We start from the raw sequence: 25310 nt of genomic DNA, 5'->3' as shown, positions 1-25310 counted from the left end.
GGCGCCTTGTGAGCACCAGCTATTTTTTCGGAGACGGAGCATGCGCGGGAGAGGATGATGTCAAAGACAGAACGACTCCGTTTGATCTCTTTAGGAAACAAGAAGAGCTTCCTTTTTCCGTCGCCGCCGCGGAGCCGGAGCTGCCCTTCTTCCGGTTTTCCTCGGGAGGGGAGGGGAACGGAGGGCTCGTTTGCGCTGCTGGGGAGTGAGGTCAGTGCCAGAGGCGAGGGAGGCGGGAAGCCATTCCTGGGAGAAAGGCAAAGGGAGAGGGATGAAGCGCATCTACACTGCAGAATGAGTGCCATTTGACCCCGCTTTAACTGCCCTGGGTCAGTGTTATAGGATCCCGGGATTGGTAGTTTCGCCCACATCTATAGCAGCCATCCTCGGAGGCTGTGAGGTATATTGGAAACTAGGCATGTGAGGTTTATATATCTGTGGAAGGTCCAGGGGTGGGAGAAACCATGAAAATGAACAAAATCTGGCTACCAGTATTTTTAAAACTTTAAAATCAGGACTGTAAATAAAGAACAACACTCAGAAAACAGGAGAATTCCAGATAGGAATCGATCAGGGCCAGCTAAAACCTCTCAACAAAGGATTCCCCCAGGCAGGAAGCAGCCAGTCCTTGAAGCTGCCAGGCTATTCAATGCTAATCAAGGTGGCCATTTGCAACATTCACATATGCCTCGAGCAGACAAGAGTTCTTTCTCCTCACCCTGGATTTTCCACAGATATATAAACTTCCCATGTCTGGTTTCCAATATGCAGTAGAGTCTCACTTATCCAAGACTCGCTTATCCAAGGTTCTGGATTATCCAAGCCATTTTTGTAGTCAATGTTTTCAATATATCATGATATTTTGGTGCTAAATTTGTAAATACAGTAATTACAACATAACATTACTGCATCTTGAACTACTTTTTCTGTCAAATTTGTTGTATAACATGATGTTTTGGTGCTTAATTTGTAAAATCATAACCTACTTTGATGTTTAATTCCTTAATTCCTCCTTATTATCCAAGATATTTGCTTATCCAAGATTCTGCCAGCCCGTTTAGTTTGGATAAGTGAGACTACTATAGTAGCAGTAATAATAATAATAATAATAATAATAATAATAATAATTTATTTTTACCCCACCACCATCTCCCTGAAGGGACGCGGGGCGGCCAACAAAATACAGCAAAGTGCTGCATATGGATAATACATAAATCTGAAACGATAAAAACCACAGATTTATTACCACAAACATACATAATTACAATGTAAAACATTAAAATTCATAAAATGCAGTCATAGCTGCAGATACCTCACAACCTCTGAGGATGCCTGCCATAGATGTGGGCAAAACGTCAGGAGAGAATGCTTCTGGAACATGGCCTTACAGCCCAGAAAACTCACAGCAACCCTTTGAGTTTTCTTTCACAGGGCAGGTGGAGTGCCTCTTTCACCTCAATACTTCCAGATTTTGGAACACCTGCATTTGCATAAAGGTACACAATCTGGAGATGGGACCCAGCTCTAAATACAAAATTAATCGATGTTTCATATTTAGCTTATTCACATTCCCTAAAGGTAATTTTTATACACATGCCTGCCATAGATGTGGGTGAAATGTCAGGAGATAATGCTTCTAGAACATGGCCATACAGTCCGGGAAACACACAACAACTCTATTTTTAAAATAATTTTATGCATGAAACAAAATTTATGCCTACTGAAAGCGAAGATGTCACTATCTCAGCCACTCATGTGGACCATTTTGGAGTAATTCAGAAACATGAACAAATTATTGTGCACGATGCATATGTCTCAGGCATGGGCCCTCTGGGTGTTTTGGACTTCAACTCCCACAATTCCTAACAGCGGCTGAGGGGGCGAAAGGAAGGGGCCTGAGGCTGTTAGGAATTGTGGGAGTTGAAGTCCAAAACACCCAGAGGGCCCAAGTTGGCCCATGCCTGATGTATCTTGTCTGCAGTGCAAAATAACATGAAAGAACAATGCAATATTTAAAATGAAGAGCAATTTTAACCAACATAAACTTACCAGTAATTCAATCGGCTGATGAGAGTGTCAAGTTAAGGATTGTTGTGTGCTTTCAGGCTTAGGGTGATCCTAAGTATAAAGTTTAGGGTGAGGGCTGGTCTGGGTAAATGAATTGGAGGGGACCTCTGCTCTAAGGGCCCGTCCACATTAGACTTAATACAGTTCGACACCACTTTAACTGCCATGGCTCAATGTTGTGGAATCCTGGGAGTTGGTGTTTTACAAGGTTTTTAGCTTCTTCTGCCAGAGGGTGCTGTTGCCTCACCAAACTGCAAATCCCATTATTCTATAGCATTGAGCCATGCCAGATAAAGTGGTGCAAAACTGCACTAATTCTATAGTAGTAGATGCACCCTTTGAATTCTCTGCCAGAGCAATCTAGGGCCTTACCAAACTACAAGAAACTTCAGTAGCTCAATGGGTTAAACCCTTGTGCTGGCTGAACTGCTGACCTGAAGGCTGGGTTGCTGACCTGAAGGTTGCCAGTTCAAATCCATGAGATGGGTGAGCTCCCATCTGTCAGCTCTAGCTTGCAGGGACATGAGAGAAGCCTCCCAGCATGATGGTAACATATCCAGGCATCCAAATTACAAATCCAAGGATCTCAGAGGAGGATGGTGGATAAAGAGGAAGTATCATTACTGTGAGAGACAGTCATTTTGCTGCAGGAGGAGAAGAGACAGGTTTGCTCATGGTAACTGCAGGGGTTTGGTTCCAGGACCCCCTTTGGATAGCAAAATACTGCTGGTGCTCAAGTCCCATTGTATACAATGATGTAGTGAAGTAGAGTCCCTGATACAAAAGGACAATATCCAGGTTTGCTTTTATGATGTTTTAAAAGTATACAGTATTTTGAAACTGGATGGTGGAATGCAGAGGGCCAACTGTACTGTAGAGTCTGGTGGCACTTTGAAAAATGCACTTATTTGGCAAAAGCCTTTCTGGATGCCAGTTGGCTGCTTGGAGAAACTGGGCTTGAGTCCACAAAAGTTTGTGCCAAATAAAAGTTGCTAGTTTTTCAAAGTGCCACAAGACACTCGTTATTGTTATTGTTGTTTTTCTTTGTATTCTCCCTTTTAGGCAAAGCGAAAAGGAGAATGAAAAATATAACTTTGGCCTCTTTTGCCCCAAATATAAAGGTACTGGGGATCTAAAAAGAAGAAGAAACAAAATGAAACGTGAACCAAGACATGTATTTGCTCAGAAAGAGTTGTTCCAGTTACGTCCGTATGCCACGAAGGAGTAGAATGAGGTGATTAAAAATGTCAGTAGAAATAATGAAGTACTTAAAATGTAGAGACAATCTTAAACTAATCTAGGAACCTAATTATGAGACAATCAAGTCCATGGATCTCCGAAAACTGGGCAAATTGAAGTGATTTCACAAAGGAAAAATTAAATGCCAGAATTTAATCACAGTGGGATTACTATCTTTATTTTTTGGTCTTTATTTGTTTATCTCCAAGAGCTAAGCAAGAGCAAGTTCTTTCTCAAATATTGCAGTCTTCTCTATATCACACAATTAGTGTCTTCTTGAACAGATTATAAAACCAAGATCTATCTAAATTCATTCAGTAACTTCATCAAAGTAATTTCTGATGACAGGATGGAATGCGGAGAAAGCTATCATCCATAGTATGTGCTTAATATATGTCTGTGTCACATCATCAATCTGAATTACTCTATAAATGTTTGTAAATTGGCATGAATATCGGATGGCATCACCACTCTGGTTTTATTCCTTCAGAGCCACGGGATCCAATCAATCCAAGGAAAAGGGTGTTATTGGTTTGAGGTAGATTATAGATCACACCTAAAATGTTTCCACGTGTCAACTCTTTCATGTTTTTTTAAAAAATATGCTTCTTTCGTTCTTTAGATACTGTTGCTGAAGAAGAAACGTAATACAAAATGGCAGAAGCAGTTTTTCATCCTCCAAAAAGGAAGAGAAGAGTTTATGAACCATATGCTTCTCCATTCCCTATTAATTCTTGCGATGGAAGCAATTATGGACCACATTTTAAAATATGCCAAGCTGAAATTGTAAACAATAATGTAATTGTGAAGAATCCAGAAGATATGGAACAACTGTATAGCAAGGTATTCCAACCTGCTTTGACTGTCTAATCCTCTCATATTTAGAAGACTTTGGCTCTCACAGAGTGAGATGGAAAACCTGTTCCTGTTCTTTCCATGTGGTTTCTGACTTCGATATCAAATTTTCTGTTACATGATGCTCAGGAGCCCATTTACTTTGTTCACTGATGTAGCCCATGGCAGAATGTTTAGTTTCCACCAATGTACATATACCGTTCCTTGAGATAAACGGTTTATATTTATGCATTGTTGTTGTTTGCCTTCAGGTCATTTCAGACCTTTGGTAATCCTAAGAGGTTTCTAGGCAAGATTAGTTTAAAAAAGGTTTGCCTTTGCCTTCCTTAGAGGCTAAGAGAGTGTGACTCACAAGTGGGTTTCATGAGCAAGTGGAGATTTGAACCCTGGACTCCAACACTCAAACTTGTACACCATGCTGGGTCCTGGATATTATACCAGCTTGCCTATTTCACAGAGGTTGCCAGGAAAGTACAAGTGAGGCCACAATGAGATTAAAGCCTTGCCACTGACAAGCACTTTGGATTCATTGTCTTATAGGTTTCATTACATAAGCATAGATCTATATGATATCTTTAAATATATTTTAGGCTCTTGGTAACATTTATTTCTTTTTTTCCTAGGGATTTTTTGGGAAAGGTATTCTTTCAAGAAGTCGGCCAGAGTACAGTATTTCAGATCCTGTGTTGGCTGCTAAATGGCAAAGTAAATCCTTCTGAAATGTATTTGAAAGCATGATGTATGCAGAATTGAGCCTGTTTCAGTGGCCCAACTACTGTGTGTTATTTCTTTACTGGTCATTAAACTTTAATAGGATGGAAACCAGTACTTATAGATGCAGTAATATAACAGTCCTGTTTTGTTTCCTCATTCCCAGAAGGGTGGTTAGAAAGATAAGGAAACAAATCTATTTTTCAAATTTGTTTCTAAGGTTGTAATGCTACAGGTGCCTTAGGGTGCCTTAGGATGTCCACATTCTTTGAAGATGTATCTGAGCCATTTTTTAACATTTTTCTGATGTTTTGAACATGTATTTCATGTGCAAAAGCAGTAATTTTGGTTTTTTTATTGCAGAGTTCAATTTTAATATGCCTGTTGTCTCATCAAAAAAGTAAGACTTTTGTTTTCCTGGGGTTTGCATAGTATAAGCATTAATATTTATCCCATTCCAGAAAAAGCAAAGTATTTGTCTATATTTCTGGTTGTTTATCAAATAATATTTGTTTCTACTGCTGCTGCTTAAGAAATATTTTTCATAATTAACTTCTGATCTGTTAGATCAACATGTTTTTAGGAGGCTCACTTTAGAGGTGTGACCCAGAACTGTGGCTATTATTTAGTTTCTGTGGTGTTGTTTGGGCAGATGGGTACCTGAAGAAAATCCTGTGGGTAAATAAATAAATATATTGACAAGAGATCTGCCTCCCGAAGAGTGAGCAGAATCACAGAAATGGTGTTCACATTTTCTGCTTCTTCGCATCGTAGGTACCAGCGTCATATTGAATGGGCTAAAAGCCTTATGCAGGAGCAAGGACTGGATGATTGCACAATTAATGCGCTCCTTCTGGATTTCACCAAACCCCTTAATTTGAGAGAGGAAACTGAAGAGTGCTGTGAATCTCAGAATGAAGGGGCCCTTGAAATGGAGGCGGTTGGCAATGAACCAGAAGACTTAATGACTTCTTCAGAAACCAGTGGGGGAAAAGAACATGGTCTGGAAAGTGACCCTCATTATGATCCACTAGCCAACAGCAGCCCTTACAAATCAGATATAACAAACATAAAAACTGTGGTCAGGACTCATTTGGCAGAACAGCATTCATCAAGTGCACATTCCCAGTCTAAACACGACAGTTGTAATGAAGAAAACTCCCATATTTGGCTTGATAAAGATTATGATCAAGAGTATGTATTAATACAAGAGGAGGAATCAAATGTGTGTCCAACTGAAGCAGCAGCCGGAAATGAGAAATCACATGTAAGAGCACACACTGGTTATTCTTTTGGATGCATGCACTGTTCAAAGGTTTCGTAAACTTTCCTGTGAAAAAAAATTAGAACAAGCCATTTGTAGACATGTGTCTTACACAAGTATAATTTATCCTCTTGACTGAAAATCTCTGAAACCTCTCATCATATGATAAACCATACAGCATCTATGCAATAATGACAGGCTCATTTAATAGAGGTTTCTCATGAATTGTTGAAGTTCAGTTCTTGATTTTATGAACAATAGGTTGTCTGGACAGTCAGTTGTGACATTTACACTGCCAAATTTGTGGTGTCCAGAAATGTAACCCAAATCTATTGTAACATCACACATTAAACATCAAACTTACTCTGACATCAAAACAGGTCAACCAATACCATCAAGAGAAGATCTGCTAGGCAGCAAATATTTCAAGAGCAAAAAAGCAAGAGACTAAGACACATATTTTGTGCAAGAAACTCAGTCCACTATGCTAGTTTTTAGCTAGTTTTAAATAAATGACATAAATGTTTTATTGCTTTCTCATAACTTTGTTTTTGCTACTTTCTTCTAGTTAAACAAAAAAGAAAACTTAGTATGCAGAAGAAATCCATTTCAGATTTTTGAATATTTGCAACTTAGTCTAGAGGAGGTAAGTCTATGAGAGGTATGTTGTTGAATTGGATAATCTTGGGATGTGACTATTAAGCATTGTGAATACTTTAATTGCAAGGAATATGTATTTTTATCAGTGCAATTTTTGGAAGCAAGTAATAGCGATTAACTCTACATTAGAATATCATATGCAGTATTTTCCATCTCAGTAATCCTCTGTTTATTAACTGGAACAACATTACTTGTTCACGCGACAAAAATTCCTTGTTGATTTTTCAACAAATTCCGTGATTCTTCCAGATCCTTTCTGAAGTGAAGAAGTTTACTTCTCTAGTTGACCCAGCGCTTTAGCTATTTATTGATTTTAATATTTATTATTGATTGTATTTACATCCTTTAGTTCATTCTTCTACATGTGTGCTTAAAAATAAGGAGTTGTATCTAAATGTGGCACTCTGTTTTTATTCTTCAATGAGAAGCATGTATGTTTCAGCATAACTGTCTGCAGGCAATATATTGTTTTTGGTTGATTCTTCCCTTTCCCTTTTTGTTGTATAGAACACATTCATCCCAGTACTCTGTGATAAATATAACACGCACTATTCTTTTTGCTGTTTGTTTATTGTAGGCTTTTTTCTTGGTCTATGCACTGGGATGTTTAAGTATCCATTACAATGAGGTAAGACAATGCCTATAATCATCCAGCTAAATTGTGCATGAATAAACTGTTGTTTTGGATCTTACTTTATCACACAGGAATGGACATTGTTGCCTAAGTACAGTTGCTAGTCCCAACTGGAGCAATGGAGCTTATATAAGAATTGACGTACTGTTCAGTGGTTGATTTGGCAAGTTGGCTCTGGTTATTTTTTAAGGGGTGAACAACATTTCCATCACTAGTAGTCTTGCTTTTCTCATAACTGGGTAATGGTTCCAATCCCTCTCAAGTTATATGTGCCTGTTGAATTCAGAAAAATAGGATTGGACAAAGTGGAACTTAAGTAGCTATAAGAGCACACATGCAAAAACAACAGGAAAACCTGTAGACTGTTATACTTAAATTTCAGTGAAATTAATTTCATTCTGTTCCATCCAATGTTCCTGAATTCTCCACCACACTGTAACAATTCAATTTATCCCTAAATAGATTTTGTGCAAGTTTGAGTGATAGCAAAACAGGTGAGAAAGGCTTTAAAAAGCTCACACTACATTGCTCATTGTTCACTATTGATCTTTATAGACAAGGCTCCCTAGACCTTTGGAGGTCATAGGATGCCACTGGTGTTCTCTTTTACATAGCAAAGTAATGTCTGCTTCCATTTGGCCTATGTATTTTCATGGCATTAATTGACTGATATAAAAGAGGAACTCCTGACTTTTTTTCCTTTCTTCTTTCCCTTTATTTTTACTTTATTGAAATGTATAAATCAAACATGTGTTAGTTATAAAATTATTTTTTTTTTAAAAAAACTTTGGAGTGGCTAAGACTGCTTACAACTGTCGACAATTGTAGGCTGTATTCATGCATTGTGCTTATACGGAGGCAATTGCTTTTGTTCTAGGTTCCTTTATCTATTGTGAAGCTATGGGAAGTTTTCAGTGGAGCACAACCCAACTTTAAGGCTACATATATGGCATACCACTACTTTCGGAGTAAAGGGTGGGTGCCTAAAGTTGGGCTGAAGTATGGAACTGACCTCTGTAAGTAATCTTCTTTTCCTATTTGCATCTAGCAATGTTTACTGTGCAACAGGGGAGCAGTTCATGTATTGTAGGTCCTTTGTGTTCAGGAAAAGGGAGTGTCAAAGACAGAACGCCACAAGATCAAAGATAACAGAGTTTATTGGATAACAGAACTCAAAATGCCCGTAAAATACAAGGGCCAGGCAGTATTAGCCTTTAAAAGCAAAAAGGGGCAAGGAAAAACGTTCAAAAGATAAACCGGATTAAACCGGAGTTTAATCCGGGTAAAAACAAAACAGCTTGCTTCAGCCTGGGGATAAACAAAACAGAAGCCGGGGAACAAAGTGTTCAAAAGAATGCAATTAATTGGCAGCAGATTCCTCTCTGCTGCCAGCACTGTGCTTTGAGTAACTTGAGTCACTCCTCCACACAGCAGGCAAGATTTCCAATACACACAGATCAGCCGAGGATTGAAGCAGTAGAGTAGACCCAGTTCCTTTCCGTAGTTCAAGCCAGAAGCAGACGTTTGTAGTTTTCACCAAGTCCGAGTAGGGGGAAGTCAAGCCGTGGTCAGTTCAGTCCGAAATCCAAAGCAGGAGATGGCGTCCGTCAAGAAGACGACGGAAGGTCAAAGCTAATGAGATTAAGCACAAGTTTGCACAAACAAAAGCCCACACAATTCCTCCCGCCGTCTGACCCCAAATTCCAAAACAACTTACGTATCAGCACACGAAAACACACCAGTCTTCAGGAAAGCGTCCCACACAGATCCCAAGCGTTCGTCCAGATTACCTTGCCCAACGCAATTTGCAATTGCTCCCAAGCCTCATTTTATGCCAGTTACAAATCCTCATCACTATCAGCTGCCCTCCTTAACCCGGGCGTTTCCTCATCACTTTCCTCATCAGAGCTGGAACACCTCTGACTACGCCCCACAGCATCCCCAGCTGTGGATCCCGTCCCATCCCTCCAGCTTGTCCATGGGTCTAATCCTGAAGGTCCCCATTCATCTTCCATCCCATCATTGCCAGTGGCACCCAATTCCTCCCTCACCCGAGTCCAATCCATCTCATCCAGAACCACTGGCAATCATCTTCGAGAGTTCTTGGAGAACAGGAGAAGTCCCAGCAGATTGGAGGAGGGCGAATGTGGTCCCTATCTTCAAGAAGGGAAAAAAGAACGACCCAAACAATTACCGTCCGGTCAGCCTCACATCAATACCAGGCAAGATTCTGGAAAAGATCATTAAGGAAGTGGTCTGCAAACACTTAGAAACAAATGCGGTCATTGCTAATAGTCAACACGGATTTACCAAAAACAAGTCATGCCAGACTAATCTGATCTCTTTTTTCGATAGAGTTACGAGTTGGGTCGATACAGGGAATGCCGTGGATGTAGCATATCTAGATTTCAGTAAGGCCTTCGACAAAGTCCCCCACGACCTTCTGGCAAACAAACTAGTAAAATGTGGGCTAGACAAAACTACGGTTAGGTGGATCTGTAATTGGCTAAGCGAACGAACCCAAAGGGTGCTCACCAATGCGTCGTCTTCATCATGGAAAGAAGTGACAAGTGGAGTGCCGCAGGGCTCCGTCCTGGGCCCGGTTCTGTTCAACATCTTTATTAACGACTTAGACGAAGGGTTAGAAGGCACGATCATCAAGTTTGCAGATGACACCAAACTCGGAGGGATAGCTAACACTCCAGAAGACAGGAGCAGAATTCAAAACGATCTTGACAGACTAGAGAGATGGGCCGAAACTAACAAAATGAAGTTCAACAGGGACAAATGCAAGATACTTCACTTCGGCAGAAAAAATGGAAATCAAAGATACAGAATGGGGGACGCCTGGCTTGACAGCAGTGTGTGCGAAAAAGATCTTGGAGTCCTCGTGGACAACAAGTTAAACATGAGCCTACAATGTGATGCGGCAGCTAAAAAAGCCAATGGGATTTTGGCCTGCATCAATAGGGGAATAACGTCTAGATCCAGGGAAGTCATGCTCCCCCTCTATTCTGCCTTGGTCAGACCACACCTGGAATACTGTGTCCAGTTTTGGGCACCGCAGATGAAGGGAGATGCTGACAAGCTGGAAAGCGTCCAGAGGAGGGCAACTAAAATGATTAAGGGTCTGGAGAACAAGCCCTATGAGGAGAGGCTTAAAGAGCTGGGCATGTTTAGCCTGCAGAAGAGAAGGCTGAGAGGAGACATGATAGCCATGTACAAATATGTGAGGGGAAGTCATAGGGAGGAGGGAGCAAGCTTATTTTCTGCTGCCCTGCAGACTAGGACACGGAACAATGGCTTCAAACTACAGGAAAGGAGATTCCACCTGAACATCAGGAAGAACTTCCTCACTGTGAGGGCTGTTCGGCAGTGGAACTCTCTCCCCCGGGCCGTGGTGGAGGCTCCTTCTTTGGAGGCTTTTAAGCAGAGGCTGGATGGCCATCTGTCGGGGGTGCTTTGAATGCAATTTCCTGCTTCTTAGCGGGGGGTTGGACTAGATGGCCCTTGAGGTCTCTTCCAACTCTACTATTCTATGATTCTATGATTCTATGATTCTATGATTCATCCTCCTCCGAGCTCACCAGCCCCTCCTCCATTCTCTCCGTAAACCCCTCAAAAGACTCTTCGTCAGATGGTGCTGCAAAGATATCTCGCAGTCTCTTTCTTTCTCGCTCCTCGAGAGTATCTGACTCTCGAGGAGTCTTACGCCCACGTCTGCCAGTAACAGAGCCATGAGGCTCAATCATAACAGGGAGGGTATGGGTTCGGTGCCTCCTTCCACAAGATTTTTAAAATTATTGTTGTTATTGTTATTATGTTTATTTATACCCCACCTTTTCTCTCCACAAAAGAGAATTAAAGCATCTTACAGTAAAACCAATGCAAATACAATTTAAAACCTAAAATACACAGTATAATCATTACAATTGAATTAGATATTAACGGTATTAAAAATAAATAGTTTAAATCCTTAAAATTGATTAAAAACGTATTCAGAGCTAAAACCACAGCACCCCCTGACATGATATGTGGTCTCTAGATCTGTTCATTTGATCCCTATTTTTTCAATGTTTCTTCATACAATACAATTTTGTTTTGTTTTCAGGTTTGTTGTGCATTCAGTTGAGTTTCACTTTGACCTTTAGGTATTGAGGGTTTGTCTCAGCCCTCCCATTCCTTGTTGACTTGTTTAAATAATTGATGTTCACGCTACTGTAACTTCTAAAATGTTTTATTTATGGGTCGCTGTCATCAGTGGGGATGCAAAGCTTTCTACCATGGACAGAAAGAGCCTGGAAAGATATTGGCAGTATTCATTATTGATATTATAGAACACATTGCAAGCGCAGTGTGCTTTTTATAAATCCCTGTTGTGTTCATTTGTCCCTATTCCCCCTTAAGAGGTTGCCAACCATTATTTCACATTTTAAAATTACATTTTAGTAAGTGCTTGTTTGTTTCTTTCCCATTACAGTGTTGTATCGAAAGGGCCCTCCTTTTTATCATGCCAGGTATACCATTCAATATTTGGATATGTTACTGATTTGTTTGTTTTTTCGTGAATATTATGTTCAACATATACCATTCATTCTATTCAGCAACATGAGAGTTTGTTTCAAAAGAAATATTAGGTGTACAGAAATGACATTGTAATAAATATGCTTAAGATTAAACAAGTATATTTTTATATAAGCTCACTAGAATTATTTAAATCTCAGAGATCGATACTGGATGAACAGTTCATCTTCAGATCTCTCCTGTTATGCCTGCTTTGATACATCGTACATAGCTATCATTAACCTACAGGTAGTGTTAACTATATGATTGTATATATTAGCTGGTCTCAATTACACATACATTCGCTTAAAGGGAAGTTTCAAGACTATGGAAAGTGCAGTCGCTGCACTCTTGGTCAGTAGTTTTTATCATCTCTGTTAGCGAAATCTGTCTCAAATTGCTTTTATAAACCTTGAATTAAAATGGTTGTGTTAATTTGTTTTCTAGTTATTCTGTGATTGTTGAATTAGTTAATGGTGACTTTGAAGGGCCGTTGCGCAGACCTTTCAGCTGGAAGTCTTTGTCTGGGTTGAACAGAAGTACAGCAAATGTTTCCAAGGTTTGTAGTTTTACAAGCATTGTAGTTTTACAAGGTTTTTGGCCTTCTCTGCCAAATAATACTTGTGTCTCACCAAGCTACAACACTTATAATTCCATGACATTGAGCTATGGCATTTAAAGTGTTGTCACAACTGCATTAATTCTACAGTATAGATGCAGCCTTTGTCATTAGCCTCCACAATATTTGTGATTACCATTTGGGCGGGCAAACTTTGCAGAGCTATTTGTGTTGATTTTTACATTCCAGGAATAATTGGTGAGGCAGGCTTATCTGCTTTCCCCCTTTCTCCCTGTTTTGCTGTTTGTGAATGCTCAGGAAGTGGTTTGGGGAGCAACTGCTGTTTACCTTTCTTTTACTGAGGCACAGAGTCACATTAAGATCTTATGAGAGCAGAAGCCCACTCTTTCCCAGCTCAGACATTGTTTATTGCATTGTTTACTGTTGACACTCTACTGAAAATCAACATCAGGGATTCTCCAGCCTCCTCCACCAAGCATTGAATACTAGTCCTGCTAAAAATGATTCATCTATACAGAAGATGAGGAGAAACTGGGCTTGAGAAGGAGTAAAAACTCTTTATGAAAAGAAGGTTCACAGTAAGAACCTTTGTTAACTGAGCTCTGCCTGTAGAGGTAAAATGCAAATCCTGTACCTCTTAATTCGATTATTTTTCTTTAAACCATTCACTTACAGGAAAATTGTAATAAAATGTATTTTATTTTATTGCTAATAACATACATTCTTTACCATCAGGAACTCTTGTTCTGCTATTTGATCAAGCCATCTGATATGACTGAAAAAGAAATGTTATCCCCAGAATGCTTCAAAAGAATTAAAGTTCAGGTATGCAAGCCATCCCGGGATTTCTTGTCTGAAGTCAGTGATTGCCTCAAGGCATTCAAATCCAGAGATAATGGTGTTTGAACTTTCCCCACCTCAGTGAACCTAGATGTTAGCAGGAGGCATCTTAGATTATTGTCTGGTTTGAAAGAAGGATGTTGCTGGGTGAAATATCTTTTTGCCTAACTAAGCAGTTAATTATGAGTATTCCAAACCTAATTCACTTGATTTCCTTGATCTACATGGTTTCTTCCTTGACACTGCAGAAGTACTTCAGTAACAAGTGAATTGGTCTTGAAATTGCACTGCAAAAAAGAAGTCCTTCATGGTTAAAAATCTGTAATGTTATTGTTCTAAAAGCATTTCATTCCATACTTCCAAATATCCTTCTGGCTGTATTATTTTGAATCACAGGTCAGTATGCCATACAGCAGACCTCTTGCAGCACTCTTAAAAGTACAGAAGTGTGCTCTTCAAAGACAGAAAGGGTGAGAGTTGCACTGTTTATGACTCAGCACTTGAGCAGAATTAAAATAACTCTGAGGAACTCACTCATTGCAAAGCATTCATCAGATGCTGAATTGACAAACAGACCCAGAAATTACTTTTACGGGGTGTTTGTATGAAAGGAAGGATAGAAAGATAGGAATGTGGAAGATAGAAACAAGGTGGGAAGTCATAAAACCTGAAAGCCCAGTCAGGAGATAGTGGGGAAGGCTACTGTGGAGAAGATAGGTATTTATCGATTGATGCCTTTATTATCAAAATAAGTCATAAGGCACATCTTCACTACAGGAAATTGGAAATAAATTTTAAAAATCCTTTTGTTGGTACATTTTTAGACTTTAAATTATCAATTTTCTTTTCTAGGAATTGATCCTAAATCGTTGGGTCTCATCTTCCGAACGCAGTGAACAAGAAGAGCTATGATGAAATGGAACTGAAAATTCAGTAATTTTAACAGGTGCAGCAAACTGTTTTCTTATAGAGCTGTCAAAGCATAATGCCTTTTTATAAACTACTATAATATTAAATAATGGTTTGTTTGTTTGTTTTAAAAAAACTGGATTCTATAATACTGTTTTTGTCCATACCAGAATCCCCATCATTAAATTTTTGTTCTCATCTCATTTTTGTTCCTACACTGTAGCTCCAGTTTTAAAAGTACAGAACATTAAATGGTTTATTTCTGCTTTGGAACCATAAAAATGTTTCAAGTATGCAGGGATCGGGCTTTCAGAATCCTTGTAAATAAACCCCACTGAGGCCCCCAGGACTTGTTTCCCAGTAAATGGGCATAAGGATTGTGGCCCTGGAGTATGCAAATCAAAAACATATGCAAAAAGGAACACTTTAGATATTCCTACTATCAGCCTCTGACAACCAAGATTCAATTTATTAAATATACTTGACTGTGAAACAAACTTCTCCCATATGGCCAGTCAAATAATGCCTGGGAATCCTGAGTTTATTGAAAGGGTTATTATGTCTTTAAGTGGAGCTCTACACATGCACATCTTGTCAAAATTAGCAGGGAAAACCAGAAGAGAAATAATAATAGTTTTCACACATGTGCACTTCTTTAAGCAGCATCTTCTGTTGAATGGCAGTCTCCTCACTCATAAAAGGGTTATGCCTAGTTAGAATTGAACCAATGACTTTATTTTATACAGAAATAGGAATAAATTTTATGACACCAAATGTCACTGTTCAGAAAAGAAGAGATAAACTTCTTCAAAGTTAGAAGCAAAGAGATGGGAGAGACAAGGGCTATCCAGTTCAACCCTCTGCTTTGCAGGAACACACAATCAAGCACTCCTGAAAGATGGCCATCCAGCCTGTTTAAAAACCTCCAGAGAAGGAGACTACCACAATCCGAAGTAGCATATTCCACTGCCGAATAGTTATCACATTATAGCCTGAATTCAGGAAGCGATGTATGAAGGTGGAGTAGCCTCTGTGCATGTGGTATGAAGAATTCAGCGTTGTGAAACAGACAACTTCAGTGGGTAATGGCAGAAGCGAAAAAGCCGTGATTCACAATATGGTGCAAAAGGTACGTACATTCTGGAGGCTGTGGTAAAAGTGCTCTTGAACAATCCACAACATTGTGTAACAACTACAGCCAGCCCAATGTGCTGCATGCACAGGTATACACAGTGCAACACATACTACACAACTCACTTTGCACTTGTATCATTGTGCAACAGTGGCATTTCCCTATATCGGCTGCTTTATATTATGATTCTGCATGGGGGTTGCATAATGCCCACTAAGGACTATTGAATTGAAGCCTATATGTCAAGGCTCTGAAGTCTTCTGGACATTAGAGAGTAATTTTCACTGGTCTCCATGCGATTTCCCCGAGTAAACATGCATTAAATCATGTTGTTGTCCCAGCTTCTCATTTTCCTTGTGAGAGAAAAACATGCATATCTTCACCGGATAGTTTTGCTTCAATTTGCTCTGCCTAAGTGCTTTCTTATAAAGTTACATGGCTCCCTGGGGAAGTCTGGCTGTCTTGTTCAGGGTGATCCACAGCATAGAAGCCGCTCTTACATATTTCTTTGTAGATGGTGATATACTTGGAAGCTTTTCTTGTCCGTGGAATCACAAACCTTTCTGTAAACTCACTTTTATTCATTTGCTGCTTCTTCTGGGCATTCAGCACACAGTTAATAAATGTCAGTGCATATGTGTAACAGTTGTGGTGATGTTCTTCATACCTAGTAAAAAGAGGAAGAAAAGAGCTGAAAGAATCTGTGTTCTATGTAATTATTAAATAGTGTGTTAAGTTTGTGATACAGTCCTATCCTTTCGTCATCGTCCAAGGAGGAATATGACCAAATACCCTCCAACGTATTTGTAGCATTTATTACCTTATTCCTCAACCGAGGACCATGTTGAATCCGCAATGAAATAGTTTAAGGATTAAAATCAAAGAGGTTGCATTAAAGGGAATGGAACTGATCAAAATAAAGGTTACATAATATCCTTCTATGATTTTAGATTACCCCTCCACCCCCACGCACATACTTTAAACAAACAGGAAACAGCTATTATATCTAAATTTTCTTTTTGCTGAATATAATGTATCTGTTTTCTGAGAGAGGAATTTATTTATTTATTTTAAGTAGAATGAATATGAATGAATGCTTTTGTAGCCTACTCTTACAGTCTCAGGCCATATGTTTCTGGGTGGTCTTTGCCTAAAACAAAACAGATGAGCAGCTCAACCACAAAGTTTATGGCCTCCTGTTTAGAATCCAGAACTAAATGGGAGGGCTTTTTAAAAGAATGTCATCCTCATAAGATTTACAACCTTGGTTGTTTTTACTGAACTGCAGTAAAGTCACAAATGGATATTTTCATAGTATGCATTGCTCTTATCAAGCTTTGCAAAAATTGGACTTTGCAGCTTCTAAAGGGCCTGAAATCACTAAAACCTACTTTGGACTGTTAGCTGTAGTATAAAGAAATATTTTAAAATCTTGGAACTTATGCTAATTAATCACCAGTCACCTAACGCATTGGTGCTTATTAATAATTACAATCTTTGATTGGTTGAGAATTATTTATACTGTATTTTTTGTTGTAAGCCACCTCAGGTACCTTTGGGGAGAGGGGGCAGGATATAAATGATGGTGATGATGATGATTTATGATGATGATGATAGATTATTATTATTTTTGTCGAGACTAACAGGAAAGCCCACCTTAATAGGCTTCACTATGAAGTTCAAATTAATCTCATTTACAGGAATTTAAAATTCCGATCACCACCGTAATTTTTTAAAAATTTACTTTATTTTCTGCCTTCAAACTTTCTCCTCTACTTCTGGAACAGGGATGGACAACAGGTATATTTTTAGACTACAGCTTCCATTTCCTAACTCAGGATGATGGGATCCACAGTCCAACATGACCTGGAGGGCCACGATTGTTAACTTTTGCATTAAAGCAAACATAGAGAACCTGTGTCCTCCAGTCAGAATCACATTGTTGTTGGCCTCAAACTCCCGTGAGCTGCAGACAATACAGACATTAGGGCTGATGAGTGTTTTAGTCAAAACAAAATCAAGAACCTGACAGATTCCATACTTCTCTCCCAGATTTGGAATGGGAATAAACCCTCTGGAAAAACAAGCCTAATGACGATTGCATTGGCACGTCCAGCAGAAATGGATAATGAAATGTTGGATACTAAACAAAGTTATGCACATGATAATGTTGTCAAAATATAGAGATGTCAGAATAGGAATGATTAAGCAATATGCATCTGTTTAACATCTTAAACATGTTTGGTTTATTAAAAGCTAAAATAAAAATCCTTAAAATTGATCAAGAAAAATAATGTAAAAATTAATCTCCTCTTCAAATCCCAAGAATATCAGTGTTAACACTGAGTTCCTAGCCCTCTTTTCACATAACGTTACTCAAATGTTATGTGGACTGATCAAATACTAATAGATGCTGGAAAAAAGAAAGTTTAAAGCTTGTATTATCCAAAGAACATTTTAACCTGCAGTGATAGTGGACAAGTTGATAAAAAATCACCAAACCCCAAAGTTTTTTCTGACCCATTTGGCTTTGCTTTGTTCATTTTCTAACAAGCAGATCAGATAGTGTACTGGATTATGTCCTACTTTCTGCTGAGTTGTAAAATACATTGAAAAACTATGAGCAGCAGGGTTGATCCACCATCTCCTGGATTGTTAGATCAAAAAGAGAAATCCTGTGTAGATAACAAATAAAATTGATGATGATGATGATAATGATGCAGGTTTACTGACAAGTAACCCTGAGAGCTTGGGATGCTACCTTCTAAAAAGTCATTAATTATAATTCCACATCACAAAATAACTACATTGTAGTTACAAATTACAAATCTTTTAAAACTAATTGAGATCAGGTATGTTCAGGGTGGTCTGGTAACTTGTTAGAGATAAGAAATATGTGCCAGATATTCTGCCCTGCTCTTTCTGATCCAATAAAGGAACTAAATCGCATTCTGTCGGGGGTGCTTTGAATACGATTTCCTGCTTCTTAGTGGGGGGTTGGACTAGATGGCCCATGAGGTCTCTTCCAACTCTACTATTCTATGATTCTAAAGAAAGATTAAAATGGCAGTATGATTGCCTTTTGTACATAGATTGTATGACAAAATGAATGGTGACAGCATTGACAAAATAAGACAAAATCTGGCCTGAAACAAAGGGCAAACTTCCATCCCAATCTCACCCTCCCTTGCCAGCAATTCTATCTACAAAAGGCAAACCAGAAGGAAATTGAACCTTACTTGAAAAACATCAGGGCAGCATATGAGGCATAATGGAGGCCATATGGAATGTCCTTCCATGAAGACAGAGGCAGGGAGCAAAGGAGGAACTGTGGGGAAGGGAAAGTCTCTGCTAACTATGGACTTTATCCTACTCATCCTCCCCCCCCCCCCATTTCTAAACAGTTATAATCCACTGAGGGAACAAGAAATGACAGATCCCACCCCACGTTACAAGAGGAATTCCTGTCAGAGCCCATCATGCTTTGTTAGAGAAACAAAGTACAAAAAAGGGGAATAGGAAGAAGATGGTCAGAGATCATCTTCTGGACTCAAGAGCTGGGATATAACTGGAAATACACAAAAAAATGTGGGATCTCAAGATACCATGAGAGTTTGATCTTTCGTGATGTTGAAGTTAGAAATCTTTTTTTAAAGTGGGGAGAGGGCGGAATCCATTCTCTTGTGGGATAATGATGAAAATGGTTTATAGCCAGAATAAAATGGAAAGGAAAATACAGGGAAATGAATCAGACAATCTTCATGATCAAACTAATAAAATAATACATAGAGCAGAGGTACAACTGTTCCCGGACTGAGAAAGAAGGAGGAAATTGCATATGTATTAGTAGTAGATAAGTATAGAAATGTAAAGGATAGGAAAACGGGAATCATCACAATGTTATATGAATCTACGGGGGGGGGGGGGGACTTTTGTAAAGGTCTGTAACAATGTTATATTTTATTTATATAACCAAATAAAATATTTTTTAAAAAAGAAAACATAATAATTATTAAACATTCAAATTCAGATGGCATGTGATAAAGAAGGAATAACGGGACTACTCGTATGTGCTTTACAACACTACAGGACTAAACACCATGGTAATATAAGATTTCCCTTCCCCCACACACATGGGATAAAGTCCTCAGGCAAATGTTTTGCTGACCTAGAAAAATATCTGTACTTTATACCCAAAATGGTTAGATCCATCAACCTTCTCCTTTGCCTCACCATCATGGATTCATAAACAATTTGACTTAGTGGAGTTTTATCATGACTGCACAAGCTGGGTGTGCTGATGGAAGCCACACTCTTCCTCTTGGGGAGTGTCCTTCTCTTTTAAATGAAACAAATATTACCCTCCTGCAGCAGCCCAAATAATAAATAAGCTTTGAACTGGAATTCTGAGGAGCCATTTCTTCAGCTAAGTGTTTCAAATCCTGCTGTTAGCCTAAGTAGAATCCCCAGATAAAAACTGCTTTCCCTAATAATCTCATCTGTCTGCTGAGTTGCATACCTGTGAGGAAGCCAGATGTCTGCTGCCGAGAATTGTTTGAGGTATAAGTCCCACTGCGAAAGCAGGTCGTACATGTCAGGCTGGACGAGGGGAACGCTCACACATTCTTCCCATCCATATTCTGCTTTGTGAACTCCAGTTTCATTGTAATTGTATACCAAACCTACAAAGACAGCCACAGGGACAATCCAAAGTGCAAAAAAGCACAATGCATGATTAGTGGAAATACTCTTTTAAAAAGGATTAATTGCTGTCTATTGGCAATTGCAATATAAGGCTTGGCAGAAAGGGCACAGTGAGTTGCACACACAGGAAGAATTGCTGCCAAAGAGGGAATCTGGAGATGGGGAGAGTGAGAGACCTGGGGTCTCAGAGAAAGCCTTAAGAGGACATAACAAAGAGATGAGCAGATGAGAAAGCAAGGTGAAGGGACAAGGAGTAATGGCTGCTCTGACTCCCATGGAGAGAAACTGTAGAAAAAGTCTTGTTGTACCAAGAACCAAGGAGCAGAGAAGCAGTGTAGTTTTGGTGATCAAGGAAGGATGTGCAAGAATCTTGTTCCTTGTCTTCGAAGGCTTAGAGCCTTTATAAATGCTTACACAAAATGTTATAAAGGTCTAAATTGTATGCAAACATTTGATTTTCAAAGGTAACACTATATAAAATTAGGCATTTATGATCCACTCAGCAGGAACTCTTATTTCCAAGGTAAATAAAAGGATGCTCTTACCGTTAGTGTTAGTTACTCCAACGTGAAGATCAGAATTTCCATCATACCCTCTGAAAGATGAAATTTAATATATAGAAAATGTTGCAAAACATTCCATTTATTGGTAATTTTACACAAATCCATTGGAATTTTCTGAAAATTCTTATCTAATCCTATGTTATGATTAATATATTCAGAACTGCAGCTTCTAGCTATTGGTTGGCTACATTAATCTATAAATAAATCTCTTCATTGACTAGAAACCTACCTGTTAACTAAGAGGCAAATTTGAAATAACATATACAACATTTTTGATACAAACGTTTCTGAGAATTGTGGATGGCAAACAATGTATGAGGCTTTCTCCCTTCTTTCATACACAAAAGAAATGCCCTTTTAACACAATGAACATGTAAGGAGCAGCATCAGAAGCAACATTTGTATTCATAGGCAAATTGAACTAATAATGTGTTTTATTAGTTCTTAAATGTATTTAATTGGCCACAGTTAACATATCACTGAACATTTTTTAGAGCACAGCTTCTTATGGGGTTCTCTCAGTTCAGTGTTGGGGTCATGAAAATTTGGCAACAGTAAAAGATTTCTGAAAACCACCATTTGCGCAAACCTGTTAGGAACAATGTATAATATTTACAGTGGACTGCAGAAAATGTTTCAGCTGTACTCCACAAAAAGAAAAATCAGCCTATTTACAAGCCTTGCCAATGCTGATTTATTATAGTAAATGTTTGATTTTTATACCTATTTTATATACCTATATACCTGGGGTCATGTAAAAATTTGTTGTGCAGAAAGGGGTCACGAGTGGAAAAAGATTAAGAAGCCCTGTTTTAGAGGAACCACAGAGTTGATCTTGGGAGTTCTGACCCGCGATAACTTGTAACTAAACAAGACTTCAGGACCAAGTAATGGGTTTTTTTTTGTTTGTTTTTTTAATATTTTCTACATAGTAATAAAATGAGAACAAAATTTAACATAAGAAAAAAAACCTCAAAATAAAAAACCCAAGTAATGGTTTCAAGACAATCTTTTTATTTGCAGGAATGGTACTGTTCCATTATCTGGGTGGAGGCCACAAGGTGGCGCCAGACAGAAAAGGACAGTCCATTTTATGGGGGGAAAGGGGCTGAAGGAGTTAAACCATTTCCCCCTGTTTTCCTGTTATTCCCCCACCCATGTCCCCATCATGGAAACAGCCATCGTTTATGATATGGGAAGGGGGAGCATAACCAGTGAAAATGGGGAAAATGGTTTTCCTCCTTCAACTCCCCCACCCTCCCACCCTGCCCCATAAAATGGACTATCCTTTTTTGTCTAGGCCTCCTTTTGGAGTCCACCAGGATAATGGAACAGTACCGCAGGAGTAATTCCTGCAGAATTTACAGAATTTAAACTCTATTCACCCAAAATAATTGAGCAGAGGACTTAAGGTGCATCTACACTGTGGAATTAATGTAGTTTGACACCATTTTAACTATCATAGCTCAATGCTTTGGAATCCTGGGATTTGTAGTTTGTCAAAGCACCAGCATTCTTTCACAAAGAAGGCTCCCCGTGGTTCCATTGCATTGAGCCATAGCAGTTAAAGTGGTGCCAAATTACATTAATTCCACAGTGTACGTGCACACTTAAGAGTTTATTGCTGGGTAGATGGCATACTTTGAATGCAGAATGTGTTAGCCTGTGGCATAGCCCGTTGAGCTACTACCCATCTGAAAAATCCAGGCTGTGAGAGAATTCAGTCTGAAATCTTGGCAAAGGATTGCCAACTGAGAAGTGGACTTGGACATGCCAAATGTTTCAACACAGCTTTATGTTTTGCTTTTGAGCACATAATAAGCAACACTAACCAAATACCAGTGTTCAAAATGTTATTACAAGTCTCAGAAACTTCCATCCAGCATGCCCATGCCTTTAGTGTGGCATTGGGAGTTATAACATCAAAGTTTAATTTTTCCAGGTTCTTCCAAATACTACCTTTGCCATGGTAAAACCACAAACGAGCCATACCTGAGAAATGTTCCTGCAGTAGGTTTGAGTAAAAACGAGCACCTTTCTCTGTGTCCATTGACAAAAGGGCTGGGGATGCTGACAGGTGCTTCTTCCAGTCTCCTGTAAGCCAGACTCTGGCCACATAAAGGGCAGAACTGGGGCACAAACGAGGCAAAGATGTCTCTGTTGCAATGGCTGATTTTGATCAAGCCTCTCTCTGGGTCCAAAGGCTGCATGGCTTCAGCACACTCCTTGTGCAAATGTTACTGGTTTCCTGCTTGGGACAACCTTATTGATAAAGGCTAAGGCTTAGCCGGCAAAATGGGCAGAGGAAGAGAAAGGGCATTAGTTTGCAATGGATTGACAGCCCACAGATCCAATCATCCTTGCAATGTGACAAAGCCTGGCAAACAGGACAGGAGCAGAGAAAAAGAGGGAGGATTCCAGCTGGTATTCTCTTAAAGAGCTAGTGATCCTTTTAAATATTAGTCTTACCTGAGACCTATGCTGCAAGAAGTCTGCTGTACGGATTCATATACTGTATTATGACTGATACAGTTTGTCTATATTGGTCCAGTTCCTTCTGGTCAGCTGTCACGTGGCAGTAGAAGGATCTTTGTATTTTGTCCTTTGCCTGAAACAGAAGAAGGGTAATAAAAGTTTGGAGTTACCATCTTTCTTTCCAGATCAGCCCCATTTGACTTCAGGATTTGTACCAGAGGAATTTGAAAAGCAAGAATTACCATTATTCAATTTCCACAATAGGAATAAGATTTAGCGTTCTAGATTTAATGGTAGATGTTAAACCGCTCAAAATTGTCTCTTGTTGCTACCCTTTAACCAACAGTTTGATGGCCCTTCTACACTGCCATATAATCCAGATTGTCAAGGCAGATAACCTGCAATATCTGCTTTGAACTGGGTTATCTGAGTCCATACCGCCATAAAATCCAGTTCAATGTGGATTTTATACAGCTGTGTGGAAAGGGGCCTGAGATAGAGTTTGTTTCCAAAAGGCACGAAATCCATCTGAACAAATTTTAAAGGAACTGGGGGGTGGGGGGGAAACATGTGCTGAAGATGTCCATTATTTTGGTATAAAATGCAACTTTCCACTAAGCCCTGATTTGATACATTTCGATATTTTGATCTGTGCATAATATTCTACTCCCAGCCAACAGTGTGCTGCCATCATATAACTCATTTTTAGTTTAATTCTGTTGTAATGTTTATAGTCTGCAGGTTTTAAATTGCATATTGCATTGCTTTCACACCTGTTCACCACTTTGAGTTTCTTTAAGAGGAAGAAGCAGAATATAAATAAATATAATAATAAATGCACTCTGCTTTATTATTGTAATTTCTAAGTTATCTAAATAAAAAAACTAACATTAAAATCACAAAGTTACAACATAGCCTGGAGGCTGCACATAGTTTTCTGCCATTGTTCTTTCCTATAAAACATAACTTTATGTATCAAATGTATTAGATGGTATTATAGCAGAATATTATATCAGGGTATAAGAAGAGAGAATACATACACACAGGATGACACTCTATACATCTGAAGTCATTGGATTATATCCCAGAAAGCTTAGAAAATGTAGTTTAAGAGATTTGGAGGGCAGCAGACTCTATTTTATGTGTGATCACACACCTTCAAGGCACCTGCTGATTGAAGAAAATCATGCATTTCATAAGATTTCCTTATGCCATAATTTCCTAGTCTTCCAGGTGTCACAAAATTTTTGCTTCAAACTGAGTGGAATTTACTTCCAAGAAAGACTGTGATTCTAAGCATAAAAAGGAAGAACGTAAAGGAATACCACCACATCATTTAGGCATATTTTTTAAAATTAAACACGAGCTCCTATTTATGCTGAAAGGAACTAATACCAGTACTTCTTTCAAAATTACTGCAATCCTAACCCCTGAACTGTGTGGGTTTTACTTCTGCTTTAAAATATTGTGGGTTGCTGTGAGTTTTCTGGGCTGTGTGGCCATGTTCCAGAAGCATTCTCTCCTGACGTTTCACCCACATCTATGGCAGGCATTCTTGACCTGCATGTTCTTCCACAGTGAGGGCATCCATTTCCAGGTGGAAGGTGGTCCCAATCAGGATTGGCTTGACGTGCCTTCCTCTTGGCCTATTTCTCCCTTTTGCTCTCCATTTGTGAATCTTCAAATTCCACAGCACTGGTGGAAACAGCTGACCTCCAGCTAGAGCGCTCAAATTCTCTCTTGGTGTATATGTCACAGTTTTTAAGGTTCATCTTTAAATCTCTTTCCCTGTCCACCAACATTCCATTTCCCGTTCTTGAGTTGGGAGTATAGTAACTGCTTTGGGAGACAGTGATCGGGCATTCAGACAGCGTGGCCAGTCCAGCTGAGTTGATGGCGGAGGATCATCACTTCAGTGCTGGTGGTCTTTGCTTCTTCCAGCACACTGACATTTGTCCGCCTGTCTTCCTAAGAAATTTGCAAGAATCATAGGGGGGAACGCTGATGGAATCGTTCCAGGAGTTGAGTGTGACATCTGCAGACACTCCACCTTTCACAGGCATACAACAGGGCTTGGAGAACAATCTATATATATAAAAGAGTGATGGCATCAC

At 39.2% G+C, this 25310-nt stretch overlaps 2 protein-coding genes across 12 annotated transcripts; one reads left to right on the top strand and one right to left on the bottom strand.

Annotated features, from left to right (window-relative positions):
* tsen2 (tRNA splicing endonuclease subunit 2) lies at positions 1-16097 on the top strand. Of its 7 annotated transcripts, XM_062969975.1 has the most exons (14): positions 6-210; positions 3130-3301; positions 3929-4149; positions 4785-4866; positions 5236-5272; positions 5647-6139; positions 6705-6782; positions 7374-7424; positions 8308-8446; positions 11911-11947; positions 12441-12552; positions 13309-13398; positions 14266-14359; positions 15194-16097. In XM_062969975.1, exons 3-13 carry the CDS (start codon positions 3961-3963, stop codon positions 14323-14325), a joined length of 1368 nt encoding a protein of 455 aa, XP_062826045.1. In that variant the 5' UTR covers positions 6-210; positions 3130-3301; positions 3929-3960; the 3' UTR covers positions 14326-14359; positions 15194-16097. The 7 variants fall into 7 exon arrangements, with proteins under 7 accessions (XP_008103418.3, XP_008103417.3, XP_062826042.1 ...); XM_008105213.3 differs by lacking the exon at positions 15194-16097 and having other exon boundaries at positions 7-210; positions 14266-14432; XM_008105211.3 differs by lacking the exons at positions 14266-14359; positions 15194-16097 and having other exon boundaries at positions 1-210; positions 3130-3313; positions 13309-14245.
* Positions 15036-25310, bottom strand: mkrn2os (MKRN2 opposite strand). Of its 5 annotated transcripts, none has more exons than XM_008105215.3 (6): positions 24237-25310; positions 23191-23329; positions 22714-23003; positions 20704-20753; positions 19974-20136; positions 15036-16121 (listed from the first exon to the last, which is right to left on the bottom strand). In XM_008105215.3, the coding sequence occupies exons 3-6, from the start codon at positions 22929-22931 to the stop codon at positions 15878-15880; spliced, it is 675 nt and encodes a 224-aa protein (XP_008103422.1). In that variant the 5' UTR covers positions 22932-23003; positions 23191-23329; positions 24237-25310; the 3' UTR covers positions 15036-15877. The 5 variants fall into 5 exon arrangements, with proteins under 5 accessions (XP_008103422.1, XP_062826046.1, XP_062826047.1 ...); XM_062969976.1 differs by having other exon boundaries at positions 22714-23098; positions 24237-25309; XM_062969977.1 differs by having other exon boundaries at positions 22714-23098; positions 24353-25309.

This window comes from Anolis carolinensis, chromosome 2, assembly GCF_035594765.1.
Source record: "Anolis carolinensis isolate JA03-04 chromosome 2, rAnoCar3.1.pri, whole genome shotgun sequence".
Taxonomy (NCBI): Eukaryota; Metazoa; Chordata; class Lepidosauria; order Squamata; family Dactyloidae; genus Anolis; species Anolis carolinensis.
Note: the sequence above shows the minus strand (reverse complement) of the source record. Positions and strands in the feature narration are given on the sequence as shown.